General features: G+C 37.9%; 1 protein-coding gene across 8 annotated transcripts in view; it reads left to right on the top strand.

The window, feature by feature from the left end:
- Positions 1-18,552, top strand: part of COP1 (COP1 E3 ubiquitin ligase) — a 258,844-nt gene that overhangs the window by 88,908 nt on the left and 151,384 nt on the right. For all 8 annotated transcript variants that reach the window (XM_055255388.2, XM_063625143.1, XM_063625144.1 and 5 more), the window contains one exon: positions 2,089-2,146. In XM_055255388.2, coding sequence (XP_055111363.1) covers positions 2,089-2,146 — 58 coding nt within the window. The remainder of the gene's footprint in view (positions 1-2,088; positions 2,147-18,552) is intronic.

The following is an 18,552-nucleotide window of genomic DNA, read 5'->3' as shown; positions in this document are numbered from 1 at the left end:
TTTTGGTTTTTTTGTTTGTTTGTTTGAGACAGGGCCTCTCTCTTGCCCAGGCTGGAATGCAGCGATGCGATCATAGCTCATTGCAGCCTTGACCATTTGAGATTAAGTGATCTTCCTACCTCACCCTTCTGAGTAGCTGGAACCCCAGGCATGCACCACCACATACAACTAATTATATGTAGAAAATGGGGTCTTACTGTTTTGTCCGGGCTGGTCTTGAACTCCTAGGCTCCAGTGACCCTCCCACCTTGGCCTCCCAAAGTGCTAGGATTATAAGCATGAGCCACCATGGCTTGCCTCTTCTAGCTATTTTGAAATATAAATACATTGTTGTTAACTATAGTCACCTTAATCTTCTGTCAAACCTTAGAACTTAATTCTTTCATGTAATTGTATGTTTGTACCCATTAACTATGCCTTAAAAAAAGACTGCTGTGTAGACAGATTCATATGATTTATTTTTGAAAATGTGAAGTTTTATGTTACTAATTTTGTTAATAAAAGAAACTAAAATTTATTGAATGTTTACCATATTTTGGCATCATACTGTGAACTTTACATGCATTATCTTATTTAAATCTCATACTTCTCTGATATGTCTTCATCATTTAATAGATGGAGAAGCTAGAGCTCAAATAAGATTAATCACTTGCCCAGAGTCAGATTATTCACTTCTATGGGTAAAATTCAAACTGTGTACTTCTTAGAGTACCTCCCATGCTTTAACCTTTGAGGTTCTTTCAGTACTAAGTAATTAATCATTTTGTATGTTTGCGTATAGAACCATTCTAATTAGTAATCTCAATTGCTTAAATTTTATAGGGTAGAAAGAATATAAACTTTTTTTGTTGGGTTTTTTGTTTGTTTGTTTGTTTTTCGAGACAGAGTCTCACTCTGTCGCCCAAGCTGGAGTGCAATGGTGTGATCTCGGCTCACTGCAACCTCTGTCTCACAAGTTCAAGTGATTCTCCTGCCTCAGCCTCCCAGGTAGCTGGGATTACAGGAGTGTGCCATCACACCCAGCTAATTTTTTTACTTTTAATAGAGAAAGGGTTTCACCATGTTGGTCAGGCTGGTCTCGAACACCTGACTTCAGGTGATCCGCCCGCCTTGGCCTCCCAAAGTGCTGGGATTACAGGCGTGAGCGGCCGTGCCCGGCCTCAACATGTTTATAGTAGAAATAGAGAAGAAGAACTTACAAAAAGTAAATAATAGTTTATACGGTTGGTGTATATGTCATGTGATTTTCAGTTGTTGATAGTTTTTTATGTAAGGCTTATTTAAAGATGAGAGGGAGATAGGAATGATGAAATGGTAAGATAGAAATGCTGAGATAGGGGAAGTAAAAGATAGTCTACACTTCTGGAGGTTTTTTTAGGGTTAGATAGAATGTATAGAGGATATAACCAAATAAAAAGAACCAATGGAGAAAGCAGATTATGTTTGACCAGAGCAGAGGAAACTAGTATATTGGTTTTGGGTTACAAAGACAAGATTATTGTTATTTTACCATTTATTTTATTCTTTTGATAGTTCTGTTTTTCACATGAGGTTTGATTATAATATTTTGAAACTGGGAGGGACTGTAGATAATATATAAATAGCTAGCCTTCATCACCTCATTTTTACAGATGAGGAAACTTGAGTAATTGATTATAAGTTAATTGTCCAAGAACACATAGCTTTTTAATGGCATAGCAGGGTCTGTTAACCATAGATTTTGATTGCATGCTTGTGCTCTTTTCCCAATAGTGTAAATTTTCTTTTCCTTAAAGTTCTCCAAACCTTAACCTGTCTGAAAATGAAATATAAACAAGTAAATCTATATAGACACCTGCCTTGTGATTATCCCCTATTGACATTATTTCTTGGTTTATATGTTTGAGGTGGTGGGTTGAAGTGGTAAGTTGCTTAAATATTTGCTGATATTTTATGGGTTGTCTATTTGATGTCTAATGATTGGCAATAAATATTTTCTTTGCTTAGAAATTAGAAATACTGGGCTTATATATGATATACTTTAGATTTACTTTTTCTGTTAAAATAATGTAAATACTGAAATCACATTTTTCTCTCTTCATTTTGCAGTAGTATTATTGATTCCACAGAATACAGCCAACCTCCAGGTTTCAGTGGCAGTTCTCAGGTAAACGATATCTTTGTTTGCTTTAATGATACCATGAGTATAATTATCTGAGTTATAAAATCATAGATTAGTTTACTAAAATGTCCTGTCACAAAGACAAACCATTTTGAATGCAGTGGTGTTGATTAGCACTTGAATAGCTCTTATGCATAATGGTGGAATCAAATATTAATATTTGCTTTTTCAATTATAAGAACCTAAATTTATTTTCCTCACCAAGTTGTGATGGAACAAATCTCAAGTGTTTTGCTTTCTTTTTGTTTTTGTTTTTTTGAGACACTGTGTCACGCAGGCTGGAATGCTGTCGCCTTGACCTCCTAGGCTCAAGCAATTCTCCTACCTCAGCCTCTCGAGTAGCTGGCCCTATGGAAGTACACCACCATGCCCAGCTAATTTTTGTACTTACTGTAGATCTAGATGGGATTTCACCATCCTGGACTCAAGCGATCTGTCTGTCTCACCCTCCCAGAGTGGTAGGATTACAGGTGTAAGCCACTATCTCTGGCAGTTTTTAAAAACTTAACTGTTAATTTCAGAACCTGAGAGGAAGGAAATACTTTAGGAAAAAAATTATGAATAATCAAGACATAGTTTATCTTAGAGATAATGAAAATTATAAATCTGTCATTGAATTACGCTTCATTACGTTGAAACTTACAGCTTTTCCATGGAATAAAGACCACAGTCTTGAGTAAAATAGATAATCAGCTTGACTTCTTTGAATTAGTTGTATGAATATTTTAACCTTTACTCTCTTCATCTTTGGCTTGGAGATACTGGTATCTGTCAAGCTTATTTTTGAGGCCTAATATGCTTTTTTAAACTTTTTATTTTTATATTTTATTTTATTTTTTTGAGACAGAGTCTCGCTGTCTCCAGGCTGGAGTGCAGTGGTACCATCTCGGCTCACTGCACCCTCCTCCCGGGTTCAAGCAATTCTCCTGCCTCAGCCTCCCAAGTAGCGGGGACTGTAGGCACGCGCCACCACGCCCAGCTAATTTTTTTGTAGTTTTAGTAGAGACGGGGTTTCACCATGTTAGCCAGGAAGGTCTCCATCTCTTGACCTCGTGATCCCCCCTCCTTGGCCTCTCCAAGTGCTGGGATTACAGGCGTGAGCCAGTGTTCCCAGCCATTTTTTATTTTTATTTTTGAGACGGAGTCCCGCTCTCGCCCAGGCTGGAGTACAGTGGTGTGATCTTGGCTCACTGCAACCTCTGCCTTCTAGGTTCAAGCGATTCTCCAGCCTCAGCCTCCCGAGTGGCTGGGACTACAGGCGTGCGCCACCACGTCTGGGTAATTTTTGTATTTTTAGTAGAGACGGGGGTTTCACCATGTTGGCCAGGCTGGTCTCAAACTCCTGATCTCAGGTGATCTGCCCACATCGGCCTCCCAGAGTGCTGGGATTACAGGTGTGAGCCACCACTCCTGGCCACGTTTTTTAATTCTTTATATTGAAATAAGTTTTGACTTAGAGAAAAATTACAAAAATACTAAAAAGAATTCCTTTATAGTTTACATCCAGATTGTCTAAGCACTTAACATTTTATCACATTTGTTTTATCATTCTCATTCAGCCTTTCTTTTACATATATATGCATATAATTTCTTTTCTGGATTGTTTGAGTATGTTTCTTTACCCTTAAATACTTCAGCATGTATTTCCTTAGCAACAAGGATATTGTCTTATGTAGTCACAATATAACTTTAAAATTCAAGCAGTTAATATTGATACAATATTATTTCTAAATTCTAGATTTTCAGATTTTAAGAATTACCCTAATATAGCCTGGGCAGCATGGTGAGACCCCGCCTCTACAAAAAATAAAAAAATTAGTTGGGCATGGTGGCATGTGCTTGTGGTTTCAGCTACTTGGAAGGCTAAGGCGGGAAGATACCTTCAACCCAGGAGGCCGTGGTTATAATGAGCTGAGATCATGCCAGTGTACTCCAGCCTGGGTGACAGAGTGAGACCCTTTCCCCCCACTCCCCCCCCAAAAAAAGAATTACCGTAATATCCTTTATAGTAAAACAAAAAACAATGAGGTGTTTTTAATGAACATTTATTTGTATATGCACTTTATTTGAAAAAATAGTACACCTATTTTTATCTAAGTGAGCAATAAATCCTTTTGGATTATATCACTTCTGTTTTTCTTGTCTCCAAACTTGGATGACTACCTTGTTACTTTTATGATTAGTTTATGTGACTATTCTGTACATCATCCTGCATTATATTCATGTACAATGCATGCATTTGGCCTATTCTTTTTTTGTAGTAAGTTTGTAGATTGGTTTGTATCTGTTTCTGAACAGCCGTGAAAATACCAGATTCAAGTATTTTTGTAAGACATAATGGAATACATTAGGAGAAAATTTAAAGCCTTAAATTGAAATATACCATAGGAACTTGAGAGAGAATAGCAGTCCCTGTATCTGGAAACTGGCTTGGCATTTATAGCTAGCCATTTATGTTCTCCTTCTGAACATAATTTCACAGAACATCAACATCAGACAAGGCTACTCCCTGTGACTGATGAAACGAAACAAAAAGCAAGATCACTCCATAATGTTGTCTAGCCACATTTAAAAAACAAGGTCACACTGTGCAAACTACAAAAAAAAAAAAAAAAACCCTACCCTGACCAATGTGAGTGGTTGCTGCTTCTTTACCGGTTAAAACTTTAGCCTCCCTGTAGTCTTCTGTGCTCCTAGATAAGATTTATCATTACATAAGTTACTGAATTATAGAATCATTCCCACTTGACAGTATCCAATCCACAGTGAAGCCCCACTTTCTTGAACCCTCCCACAAATTATTTAACAAGTGCCTTAATCCTTTAAGTTGTTTCTAACACTGTCTTACTGAGCCATCTCTCACTTATTCATATTTATTGCTGCTAGCAATAAATAAAATTTGTTTAACTACAGGTTATGTGTATCTGTAACCTTCACCAAATGCCACCTGCCTGGTAAATGTCAGCAGTCCCCAGGGCTTTGTCCTGGGCCCCTCCTCATTTGCATCCTCACTGAGGAAAATTCATCTCCTTCCAAGTCCTCATTTCGTACCTCCTTCTCTTGGCATTCCTTTTTTTTTTTTTATTTTTTTTTTTTTAGACGGAGTCTTGCTCTGTCGCCCAGGCTGGAGTGCAGTGGCGCAATCTCGGCTCACTGCAAGCTCCGCCTCCCAGGTTCACGCCATTCTCCTGCCTCAGCCTCAGCCTCCCGAGTAGCTGGGACTACAGGTGCCCGCCACCACGCCCGGCTAATTTTTTGGATTTTTTAGTAGAGACGGGGTTTCACTGTGTTAGCCAGGATGGCCTCGATCTCCTGACCTCGTGATCCGCCCGCCTCGGCCTCCCAAAGTGCTGGGATTACAAGCGTGAGCCACCACGCCCGGCTACAGGTGTTTTTTTAATTGGTCTTTGGCTGGAGGACTTTGACCAAACTTTATATAGGGGAACAAGAAAAGGTTTCCACAGTTACCATTTATATTAACATTACTTTGGAATTTCTAGCAAATCCTATGAGCTAGAAACCAGTAGAAACTGAATCTGAATACACCCTTCAGAATGTGAGAAAATGTTGGCAGATTATCTATCCGACAAAGGATTAATAACCAGAATATATAATGGACTCAAACAATTTGATTGCAAAAAATAATAATCCAATTTAAAAATTGACAAAAACTCTAAATAGACATTTTCAAAAGAAGATATACAGGTGGTCAATAGGTATATGAAAAAATACTTATCACTAACCATCAGGGAAGTGGAAGTCAAAACCACAATGAGATATCATCTCACCACAGTTAGAATGGTATTATCAAGAAGATAGAAGTACCAAATGTTAGAAAGGACGTGGGGAAAGAGTGAATGCCCCTATACTGTTAAGAATGTAAAGTCGTACAGCCATTATGAAAAAGAGTATGGAGGTTCCTCAGAAAACTAAAAATAGAACTGTCATGTGTTCCAACAACCCCACTGCTGGGTATATATCCAAAAGAAAGGAAGAGATACCTGCACTCCCATGTTTATTGCAGCACTATTCACAATAGCCAATATTTGGAATCGACCTAAGTGTCCATCAGCAGATGAAAGGATAAAGAAAATGTGGTGTATATACACATTGGAATATTATTCAGCTGTAAAAAAGAATGAAATCCTGCCATTTGCAGCAACATGGATGGAACTGGAGGTCATTATATTAAGTGAAATGAGCCAGGAACTGAAAGACAAACAAACATCACATATTGTCAGTCTTAAATGGCAGCAAAAAAAAAGTGGATCTCATGGAGGCAGAGAGTGGAATGGAGGTAGTAGGCAGAGAAGGGAAAGGCATGGACGGGCAATGGAGACAAGTTGCTTAATGGGTACAAAAATACAGTTAGATTAGGTGAATGAGTTGTAGTATTTGATAATATAGTAGGGAAATTATAGTTATTACTTTATTGTATATTTCAGAATAGCTAGAAGAGAAGAATTGCAGTGTTTCCAACACAAGAAGTGATAAATGACATGATAGAAATCCCAGTTACCCTAATTGATTATTACACATTGTATACATCTATCAAAATATTACATGTACCCCCCACAGATATGCACAACCATGATATAGCAACTTTTCTAAAAAGAAATTGAATGGGTGCAGCACACCAACATGCACATGTATACATATGTAACAAACCTGCACGTTGTGCACATGTACCCTAAAACTTAAAGTATAATAATAATACAATTACAAAAGTAGATCCTTGGATCAAGATTTAAAAAAAAAATTTAATCTGGAGGAAAAAGAAAATCAATCTTTTTTTTTTTTTTTGAAATATTTTACAGTAGCACTTTTATGTGGTGAAGGAGACTTTTGGTTTGAGATAGTGCACTGAGACGGTGCATTAATATCTTCTCATCCCCTCCCACAAGAAATCCTATTGCTATATTGCTCTCCTCACACCCAAAACTTAGAATAATTTATAGATGATTAAAAGAGAAAATACTTACAGAAGAAGAGCTGACTAATCTGTGAGTCACTGTGTGCATGGTAAATGTGTGCTTAAGGATTAAATAGCAGGTCTCCCAGGAGAATTCTTAGCATCTGTTAGAGGACTGGGGAGTTGTTGAGGAAACCCTACTAGTGTTGAGATGGAGCTGACATGATACTTTGCACTGAAGGCCTTACCCTTCATTTCCAACTGTGCTCCAAATAATAGCTAGATCTAACATAAATTGAGACAAAAACAATTGAAATAGTGGGTAGTCGAGTATAAGCCTGGCAAAGGCAAACTAAAGAATACTGTAAACTGAAAAAAACCCAGAAGTATGAACAAAATAGGACAGTTTTTTCACATAAATAAAATGTATACTTTCCAAAAGTAGTAAAACTTAGTATCATTAAGGATTGGAATTTATGTAAAGCAAAATCTGTTAGAAATTAAATACTTAGGGGCTGGGTGTGGTGGCTCACGCCTGTAATCCCAGCACTTTGGGAGGCCAAGGCAGGCGGATTGCGAGGTCAAGAGATCGAAACCATCCTGGCCAACATGGTGAAACCCTGTCACTACTAAAAATACAAAAAATTAGCCGAGCATGGTGGTGCGCACCTGTAGTCCCAGCTGCTCAGGAGGCTGAGGCAGGAGAATTGCTTGAACCCGGGAGGTAGTGGTTGCAGTGAGCCAAGATCATGCCATTTCACTCCAGCCTGGCAACAGAGCGAGACTCCGTCTCACAAAAAAAAATAAATACATGAAAATAAATAATTAGGTAGCATTTATTTTGCAGTTACTTTTCATAGACAGTGTTTGAACTATTCATATGTATTAACTAACTTTCAGAACTACTCTATGAGATAAATACTATTATTATTATTATTTTTTTTTTTGAGACAAGGTCTCGCTCTGTCGCCCAAGCTGGAGTGCAGTGGCACCATCTCAGCTTACTGCAACCTCCGCCTCCCGGGTTCAAGTGATTCTCCTGCCTCAGCCTCCCAAGTAGCTAGGGCTACTGGTGTACACCACCACACCCAGCTAATTTTTGTATTTTTATTAGAGTCGGGGTTTCACCATGTTGGCCAGGATGGTCTCGATACCTTGATCTCATGATCTGCATGCCTCAGCCTCCCAAAGTGCTGGGATTACAGGCATGAGCCACTGTGCCCTGCTGATAAGTACTATTACTATTCTTTATCTAGAAGGAAACTGATACACAGAGAGGTTATGGAGGTTGACTCAGATAATATAGCTAGTAAGAGGAGGGAGCTGAGATTTTAACCCAGACATTATGGCTTCAGAGTCTCCGCTTTTAAATACTCATTTATTCAGCCAGCAGGTTTTTGGGATTTTGTGGTTGTTGTCGTCTTTGTTTTGTTTTGTTTTTTTTGTTTTAAACGTACCTAATATTTACTAGGCTCTGAGGACACCTCATTTGACAAAAGCAAAACAGATAGTAATCCTTGCTATAATGACGTTTCCCATCTAATTGGTAAGATACTTATAGCAAAAGTATAGATGACTTTTGAATGACCAGGATGTGAGGAAGCAGAGATATGTCTACGAATGTCCCTGGGAAAACTTCCTAGGCAGAGAACAAGAAGTAAATAATCCCTGAGGTGGAGAATGCCTTACATAGTTCAGAAGTCCAGTGTAGCTGGAGACAAGTGAACAAGGGAGATAAAAATAGAAGATGAGGTAAAAGAACTTAACAGAGGCTACATTTCATGTATGGCTTTCTTAGGCTGTTAGAAGGAGTTTAGATTTTTTGAGTGAAATGAGTAAAGCATGGCTTAATAGGTACTTGTCTCCCTATATACTTTGCATCAAAGGATATATGTTATTTATTGTAATCCTTAGAGAATTTCGAAAAATTGGTTGAATCTAAGACAAGATAAATAGTATCGTCTGCATTTTGTGAATTAGAGCCCCAAATAAACAAATAGAGACAGACAGACAGTCTGGAAAAGAGTAAATGAAGACTCCTCTGAGTACCTGTGTGTTAAAAAATCAGTGCGTTCAAAAAATACCGCTAGTGGAAACGTTATTTATCAAAAATTTCTGGAATGTGGTCAGAATTGTACTAAACATTCATAGTCTTGAATGCTTTCATTTTTAGATAAGAATGAAAATAAATGAACTTATTATTTATCCAAGAGGCTACATTATCACTAGATGGTAAATATAGAAAGACCAAAAAAAGCCCATATACAACATAAATTGAAATTAGCTATTATCATGATACTGAGTACATTAAAATAACTAAGACAATGTTGATGCATACTAATAAAAATCACATTCTTAATGACATGTAATTTTAAAGAAGAATATAAAATATTAAAATAGTACAGATCAATGTTAGGACAATTTGGATAGACCAGTAACCATAATTACTAATTTAATTAGATTCCAATTTAAAAGAAATCCCAGTAATTTTTTTAAGGGTATGTAGAGTGTGCCCAATTAACATTGTAAAGTTCATTAGTAGAATGAATTATTCAGAGGTTAATGATGAATTTACCTCATCAGCTATTAAAATGTACTCTTAAGACTGCTGTAACAAAAGAAGCAGAATAAAAATTTAAAATCTACCAAAAAGTAATTAATAGTCTGTGATAAAGGTGGTCATGTAGATCAGTGGTGAAAGGAGAGATTAAATGCATGGTGTTGAGACAAATGGGAAACTATTTGAAGGAAATTTAGCTTGTTTTCACTTACTGAAAGAGTTCAGTTCAGCTAAACAATAATTTAAACAAAAATAGAACTATAGAAATTAAGAAAGAAGTCTACCCTACATATAAGAAAGCACCACAAACAAAATTTAAACCCACATTGAGAAAGGCATCATAATTAGGGCAAGTAAATGGCTTAATTGCTTCAAAATATTAAAAATTTTGATAATTTCATTTTTTTTTTTTTTTATTTTTTTGAGACAGAGTCTCACTCTGTTGCCAGGCTGGAGTGCAGTGGCGTGATCTCAGCTCACTGCAACCTCCACCTCCCGGGTTCAAGCGATTCTCCAGCCTCAGCCCCCCGAGTAGCTGAGACTACAGGTGCGCACCACCACGCCCAGCTAATTTTTATATTTTTGGTAGAGATGGGGTTTCACCATGTTGGACAGGATGGCCTTGATCTCTTGACCTCATGATCTGCCTGCCTCTGCCTCCCAAAGTGCTGGGATTACAGGCATGAGCCACTGCTCCAGGCCAATTTTATCTTTTTAATGAAAGCTCCAAATAGGGTAAGAAAATGGTTCAGGACATCAGTATTTTTAAAAGACAAAAATTCACACATTCAGCTCACATGAAATAATACTCAATTTTGCAAATAAATAAAAGCAAAATATAGAATAATACTAGGTACCAAAGAAATCATCTGATAGCTGTGGCTAAAATCAAAGGGATGTTCCAAAATGGAATTACTCTTACTTGCAATGAGTGTATGTGCTCAAGCATGTGCATATTGGGGAAGGGTAGGTGGAGGAAGGGAGAGTGGTAGTTGAGTTGATAGTCTTCCAGGAAGGTAATTTGGCAGTATATACATGTGATCAATGCTAAAGTAGTTTGATTTGGTAATTATGCACAAAGAAATTTATTTTAAGGAATGATTCTAAGTACTATGTAAAGATTATATACCGGTATTAATCATATGTGCAAAAATTCGGGAAAAATAAACATGCCCAGCCATAATAGAATAGTTACAGAAATAGTGCTACAGCTATAGGATGGATTACTTTACTGCTCTTAAAAATAATATTTAGTAGTTGAATTGAGAAAAATGCTAACAATATAATGTAAGTGAAGCCAGAAATGTATGAACTTTATAGAGTTATATCTCTGAACTTTTGTAATTGCCTGTTGATTTTGCTTTAGAATTTTTATATAACCATAGTACAATTAGCAAAATTAAAAAACTGATATATCTCAGAAAACCTAAAATTTTTTATTTTAAATTTTTTACAATTTAAATTTTAGCAGTGTATTCACTAATGTCCTTCATAGAAAAAAAAAATTCTGGTCCAGGACCAATTCTGAATGACTTGTTGCATTTATTTGTCATGTCTCTTTAATCTACTCTAAATTGGTACAGTTCTTCAGTTTATGACATCAACATTCTTGAAGAGTTTAAGTTATTTATTTTATAAGATTTCCCTCAGTTTGAATTTGTCTTGTGTTTCCTTATGCTTAAGATTCAGATTATCTATTTTCGTCACGAATACTATAGTAGTCCTATTTTGTCCTCCTTAGTTTGTCATATCTGGAGGCATATGATATCTATTTGTCTCAGTGCTGGTGATATTAACTTTGATCACTCGATTAAAATGGTGGCTGCCAGATTTCAGTGCTGTGAAGTTTCTTCCCTTTGAGCATGTATCATTGTATCTTATCAGTGTTATAATAATTGCTAATGTGTTAGTTGTCCAAATGATGATTTTCTGAGTTTTTATATCTTCTACATTTATTAGTTAGACCTTCTGTTTGTATGTTTATATCGTTGTGGAATCCTGGGTCATTAATATATATATTCTGTTACTAATTTTGAAACTCAAATCGTCTTGTATTTGGCTAGTTGGAGCTCCTTCAAACTGACTTCTGTATCCTTTTGACATATTTCTATCATTTTTTATAAGTACTTTCTTAGACAATAATGTTCCAGCTTCATTCCATACTGACCTTGCCCCGGTCCTGGAATAGTCTTGTATCCAAGAAACCTCTTTTCTTTTAGTGGAAAAATATATTTTAAAACCAAAAATCTTAAGTATGCTCATTGTTCTTGGAGTATCATTGCTTGAAAGCTTTATCAGTGGACAGAGCTAGGAAATATATGTATTCGTATGTATTAATATATATTGTTGTATATTTATACCCATAATATATATGCATTAATTAGATATAAATCACTGTGTTTGATTACTGAAGGACTCCCAGGAATCAAAGAGTTTATATTTCTGGAACAGTGTGATTACAGGCAGTGGATATACAGAACAGCCCAGCAGCAGTAGTGTATTTATTGAAAGGGATCCAGAGAATTCAGTCACAATATTCTTTGTCCTTCCACTGCTAGGTTGCACAGGAATTGCTTTGTCACGAGATTTAGAATCACTCCTGGCTTGGGTTTGAAGCACCTGAGTGCCAGGAGACCCAAAGTCTGCTTTTGGTTGGAGTCTCTAATTGTGAGCTAGTCATGTAAACACTCAATGGATTCACCTTGCCTGCTGCCTAGACAGAGTCAATTTATCAAGACAGGAATTGTGATAAAGTAATTCACGCAGAGCCGCTGTGCTGTTACTCAAATCAGTCTCCCCGAGCATTTGGGGATAAGAATTTTTTTTTTTTTTTTTTTTTTTTTGAGATAGAGTCTCACTGTGTCCCCCAGATTGGAGTGCAGTGGCGCGATCTCAGCTCACTGGAAGCTCCCCCTCCTGGGTTCACGCCATTCTCCTGCCTCAGCCTCCCGAGTAGCTGGGACTACAGGCGCCCGCCAACACGCCCGGCTAATTTTTTGTATTTTTATTAGAAACGGGGTTTCACCGTGTTAGCCAAGATGGTCTCGATCTCCTGACCTCCTGATCTGCCCGTCTTGGCCTCCCAAAGTGCTGGGATTACAGACGTGAGCCACTGCACCCGGCCGGGGATAAGAATTTTTAAGGACAACTTGGTGGGTTGGGGGAAGCCAGTGAGCCAGGAGTGCCTGATTGGTTAGGTAGATGAAATCATAGGGAATTGAAGTTGTCCTCTTGCACTGGGTCAGTTCCTGGGTGGGGGCATGAGATCAGATGGGCCAGTTAATCAATCTGGGTGTTGCCAGCTGATCCGTCAAGTGCAGGGTCTGCAAAATATCTCAAGCACTGATCTTAAGAGCAGTTTAGGGAAGGTCAGAATCTTGTAGCCCCCGGCTGCCTAACTTCTAAACCATAATTTCTGATCTTGTGGCCAGTGTTAGTTGTCTAGTCGCCAGGCAAGAAGGAGGTTTGTTTTGGGGAAAGGTCTGTTATGGTCTTTGTTTTAAACTGTAACCTGTAAATTGGCTGGGTGCAGTGGCTCACACCTGTAATCCCAGCACTTTGGGAGGTCAAGGCGGATGGACCACCTGAGGAAGTTCAAGACCAGCCTGGCCAACATGGAGAAACCTCGTCTCTACAAAAAATACAAAAATTAGCAGGGTGTGGTGATGTATGCCTGTTATCCCAGCTAGTCAGGATGCTGAGACAGAAGAATCACTTGAACCCATGAAGCAGGGGCTGCAGTGAGCTGAGCTCATGCCACCACAGTCCAGCCTGGGCAGCAGAGCAAGACTCCATCTCAGAAAAACAAAACAAAACAAAAAAAACAAACCTATAAACTAAGTTCCTCCCAAAGTTAGTTAAGCCTGTGCCCAGTAATGAACAAGGACAGCTTGGAGGTTAGAAGTAAGATGGAGTCAGTTAGGTTAGATCTCTTTCACTGTCTTAGTCATAATTTTGCAAAGGTGGTTTCAGTCACTTAGGTGCGTACGTTTTGGTTATGTGACCAGCTTTAACAGATCCTACTGAAATCAGGTGCAAATCATGAAAATCATGAATTCAATTATTATTACTAAACAATGCTGACCAACTGATGGGTTCTGCGCCAAAACAACTCACTGACTGATGATTACAGAAAATTATTTATCTTTAGTTAATATATTCTATAGTGTAGGCAAGGATCAGTGGTCAGTCCATACAAGCTGAGGTCAATCCATGCTATTCTAGCATGTTTAGGGTTCATTCTAGCATTTGTCCTTTCTCTGTGTATAATTTCCTCTTCTGATGGAAACCTAGCTATCATGATCAAAATACACTTATTTGCATAGTCTTAGAATATATATACAAAAGTTAGCATGAAAATTGCTGAGAAAACCAATCTAACTAGAGATATTTCTTTGAAATTCTGTTTGTCTTTAGCCTGAGAATACATACTGAAAATATAGTATATTCAAAGGTTATTTGGATTTGTTTAATTTTCTTCAATTTTCGTTGTGATGTTTCTTTGAAATACGCTTAGGTTCATTTACTTCTATTTGTATTTCACCCCACTTTCCATCCTTATTATATATATCCTTTTTGAATATGTAAAATATTAACCTGATTCTAAAAATCAGAGCTGTAATAAAAAGTTATAATCAATAATGGCTACCCTTTCAGCTTTTTTACCAATTTCCCTACCTCCATCTTTTCTACTCCATTTCTACTTACCTTCTTTAGGTCACTGATTTTATTAGTCAGACTTACAGATACATATGCACATTTTCTTATTTTTACCTCTTTCACAAAGGGTAGCTTTCTAGTAATTTTTTTCTGTACTTTGTTTAACAATTTATGAGGAAGGTAACTCTATAGAAGTTCATAGAAGTCCTCTTCATTCTTTTTTACAGCTGCATGAGACTTCTTCATGTGGTTGTACTGTAATTTATTTAATCACTTTGTTATATAATGACAAGTACGTAGTTTCCATTATTTAGAAATTACAGCCAGTAGAGCAGTGACTAGTTGTGCCTGTGTATTTTCATATTATTGGAGGTAAAATACTTTCAGTGTAAATACCTAGAAGTGGGATTGCTGGGTCAAAAGTATGGATGGATAGTACCAAATAAACCACCCTCCAAAAGCAGTTTGTGTCTTCACCAACAACATGTAAATATGTCTGTTTTCCCCACAGCATCTCTAACAGAATGACTTTTCATAGTTTTTAATTTTTGCCAATATATTAGGTGAGAAATGTATCTCAGAATAGTTTTGTGTTTCTTTAATTATAAATGAGATTGACTATGTTTTCATATGTTTACTGGTATACTAATATACTTATTAGTGAGTAGTATACTCATATCTTTAGCTGACAGATGCTTTTCTTCTATTAGGTGCTTGACTTTTTGGGTTCAATTTATAAGACTGTGTTATATTAGGAATACTAGTCTGTTACCTATGACCTGTGTTGGCTGTATTTTCTTCCTATTTTATTTTATTTTTTTACCATTCTAAAGTTTTTAGTTAAAATTATCAATTTTCAAAAATTACATCTAGATCTTTGAGTCACAGTTAAAAGCTTCTCCCTACAACCAGGATGTAGAGAAACCCATTCTTTCTTAAAATACTTGTCTCATCTTTATTTTTTTACATTTAAATTCTCAATCTATTTGGAGTTTATTTTAGTGTATGTTTTGAAATGTGGATTTAATTTCATCCATCCAAATGACTAGCTATGTGCCCCCAGCTCTATTTTAAAAAGTTGATCTATCTGCTGGTCTGTTTCTGTTTCTGTATTATCATTCCTTTATTGTAGAGGCTTTATGATATGTTTTAATGTCTGATATTTCTCTTCTTCCCCTATCTTAGCTTGTCTTTTTCATTGTTTTAGAGAACGTTTCTTCCTGTTTGTTTTTTCATAGGAACTTTAGCATCAGTTTATCTAGCTCCATAAAAAAGCTTCTTGGTATTTTTTATTGGAACTGCCTTTATCTTACCAATTATCTCAGGGAGAATTGACATCTGTATGATACTGATTTTAACTCTAGGTTTTGCTTATATTTTTCAGAAGTTTAAGCATTTTTTAAAGCTGAAAAGTTGTTTTTAAAAATTTAAAATTAAACTTTTAATTTTGAGATATTAATAATTATAGATTTACATGCAGTTATAAGAAATACAGATTTAGCATCTGAAATCTAAAAATCCAGAATTTGAAATGTTCCAGGATTTGAAACTTTTTGAGCCATGATATGATGCTCAAAAGAAATGCTAATTGGAGCATTTTGGACTTTGGATTTTCAGATTGGGGTGCTTAGTTGGTAAGTACAATGCAAATATTCCAAGGTAGGGAGGAGTTTGGTTTGCAGAGCTTCCATGCCCTCTCTGGGCATGCATGCTCTCCTGATCATCCTAGACCTCAGTGTGTTCACTAGCCCGCAAACTCATTCAATCTTATTGTTTAGGAGCTTTATAGAGTTTTATAGAGCTTAATCTCCAGGCCTCAGCCACTTCCTGGAGGTTGGTGTGTGTGCAAAAGTTCCAACTAATTACTTGGTGGTCTTTTGACCAGCCTCATCCTGAGGCTTTGTAGGTGTCTCACCCTAAGTCACTTCACTAAATTCAGGTATGATCAAAAGGAACTTGCTATGAATAACAAAAGATGCTGGTATCACTCAGGAAACTCCAAGGATTTTAGGAACTGTGTGTGAGGAACTATAACACCCTAATGGGTTCCCCTTCCCTGCTGCCTAGACAGAGCTGATTTATCAAGACACTGGAATTGCAATAGAGAAAGAGTAATTCATGCAGAGCCAGCTATGCTTGAGACCAGAGTTTTATTACTCAAATCAATCTCCCCAAGCATTTGGGGATCAGAGATTTTAAGGATAATTTGGTGGGTGGGGGAAGTCCAGTGAGTCAAGAGTGCTGATTAGTTGGGTCAGAGATGAAATCATGGGGAGTTGAAGCTGTCCTCTTGCACTGAGTCAGTTCCTGGGCCAGGGCCACAAGATCAAATGAGCCAGTTAATCTATCTGGGTGGTGCCAGCTGATCCATCAAGTGCAGGGTCTGCAAAATATTTCAAGCACTGATCTTAGGAACAGTTTAAGGAGGGTCAGAATCTTGTGGCCTCCAGCTGCATGACTCGTAAACCTTAATTTCTAATCTTATGGCTAATTTGTTAGTCCTACAAAGACAGTCTAGTCCCCAGGCAAGAAGGAGGTTTGTTTTGGGAAAGGGCTGTTTTCATATTTTTTAAGCTGTAAAGTAAGTTCTTCTCAAAGTCAGTTCAGTCTATGCCCAGGAATGAAAAAGGACAGCTTGGAGGTTAGAAGCAAGATGGTTTGTTTAGGTCAGATCTCTTTCACTGTCTTAGCTATAATTTTGCAGTGGCAGTTTCAGAACTTTGGACAGAGACCAAGTATATTTCTTAGACCACATTTCCTTTTCATGTGTGTAGTGATATTGTTGCAAAACTTTCTCCTTAGTTCAGCTAAAACTGGGCTCTTGTCACACGAATGAGAAAGATTAGGCTTGCAGGCACGTACAAGGATGAGAAAAACGTAATTTATTGGGCGAAAAGGAAAAAGGGAAAAATAACTCTCAGCAAAGTGAGACAGAATCCTGCTAGCAGGTTTCTTGCCTCACACATTGAATCCCAGGTCACCACCCAGGGACAAGAGAGGCCAGGCTCCTCCCCGCTACAAATGGCACAAACTTCCTGAGGCCCCACCCCATCCTCTCAGTGTGCAGATGGGCATTATTCAAAAAGAATCAGCTGGGAAAGGGCAGGCTTCATCCAGGACGGGCAGTCTGGTTTTTCAGCCTTCAGACTGGTTTAGGCTTGAAGAAGGGGTTTTGCCTGGGGACCCTTGGCTGCCTCCTGTCTCTATCATTTTCTCCTCTAAAGAAGTATATATCTAACTGCCATAAGGATAAGGAGGAAGATTAATCTTAACTGCTTCCTGCTGACAGGGTGTGCTGTTTTGGGAAAATGGCAGTCAGATCTTTCTGAGAGGCCTATCTAAGGGTCCCATCAAAAGGGGCCATCGTCTGAGGCTTTGGTTGCGTGACCATTTGGAGTGTGATGGCCTGAAGGCAAGAAGAGACAAACTGGGTTATTACAAAACGTGTATCAAAACAAAATAAGGTGGGAGGGCATGAGGACAGCTCAAAAATCTAAAGACTTTTACTAGTTAGTGCAGGGAGATGGGGGCAGAAGCCCGACTAGTAAAACAAACTTTTACCCTTTGCTGGCATGTTGGGCTTCTGGGTTCCCTTCCCCTGAGCCCAATCCTAAGCCAACCAATTTAAGGTTTGGGAAATTAACTTTTCCCAGTTTGGAGAATGCATCCGAAGGGAGCGTCCCATATTACAAAGACACGATTACTTATCAGTGAAGAGAGGACAGAGGAGGAGAAAGGAAAAAGGGCTTTTTTTTTTTCCAAAGGAGTCTCAGGGTTCAGGATGCATTCAAAAGGGTTGCAGAGTGAAGATGAATGGCTACCTATCTAGAAAGAGAGGAGCACGGTGCCCCAGGTTACCTTCTCTTCCTAGCAAATACCTGGGGTATTTGAGGGAGGGAAAGTGAGGTGTTCCTCTTTCTTTCCTCTGTCCTTGGATCCCAAGTCCCACCAACCACGACCAGGTGCCACCCATGGGTGTCAAAGCAGCTTTCACTGATGTTAATGGTGGGGGGGCGTGCTACAGGGTGGGAGTATTCACTCTTTCCCATGTACACCTTATGTCCCCTGCTGTCAGTAGCCTTTGAATTCCCTAAACCTTATTTATGCCATGGATAGTAGCGTGACCTTTATCTATGCAATGGTAAGCTTGGCTTAATCAGTAAGAATCAGTCACACTCACCTATGCTGTGCCTTTTAACTTCTGTTATCGTCTGCTTCTGGATCCATCAGGTCCAGTTTTCTTTCCTAGGGCTTTGACCA

Source organism: Symphalangus syndactylus, chromosome 12 (assembly GCF_028878055.3).
Source record: "Symphalangus syndactylus isolate Jambi chromosome 12, NHGRI_mSymSyn1-v2.1_pri, whole genome shotgun sequence".
Lineage (NCBI taxonomy): Eukaryota > Metazoa > Chordata > Mammalia > Primates > Hylobatidae > Symphalangus > Symphalangus syndactylus.
Note: the sequence above shows the minus strand (reverse complement) of the source record. Positions and strands in the feature narration are given on the sequence as shown.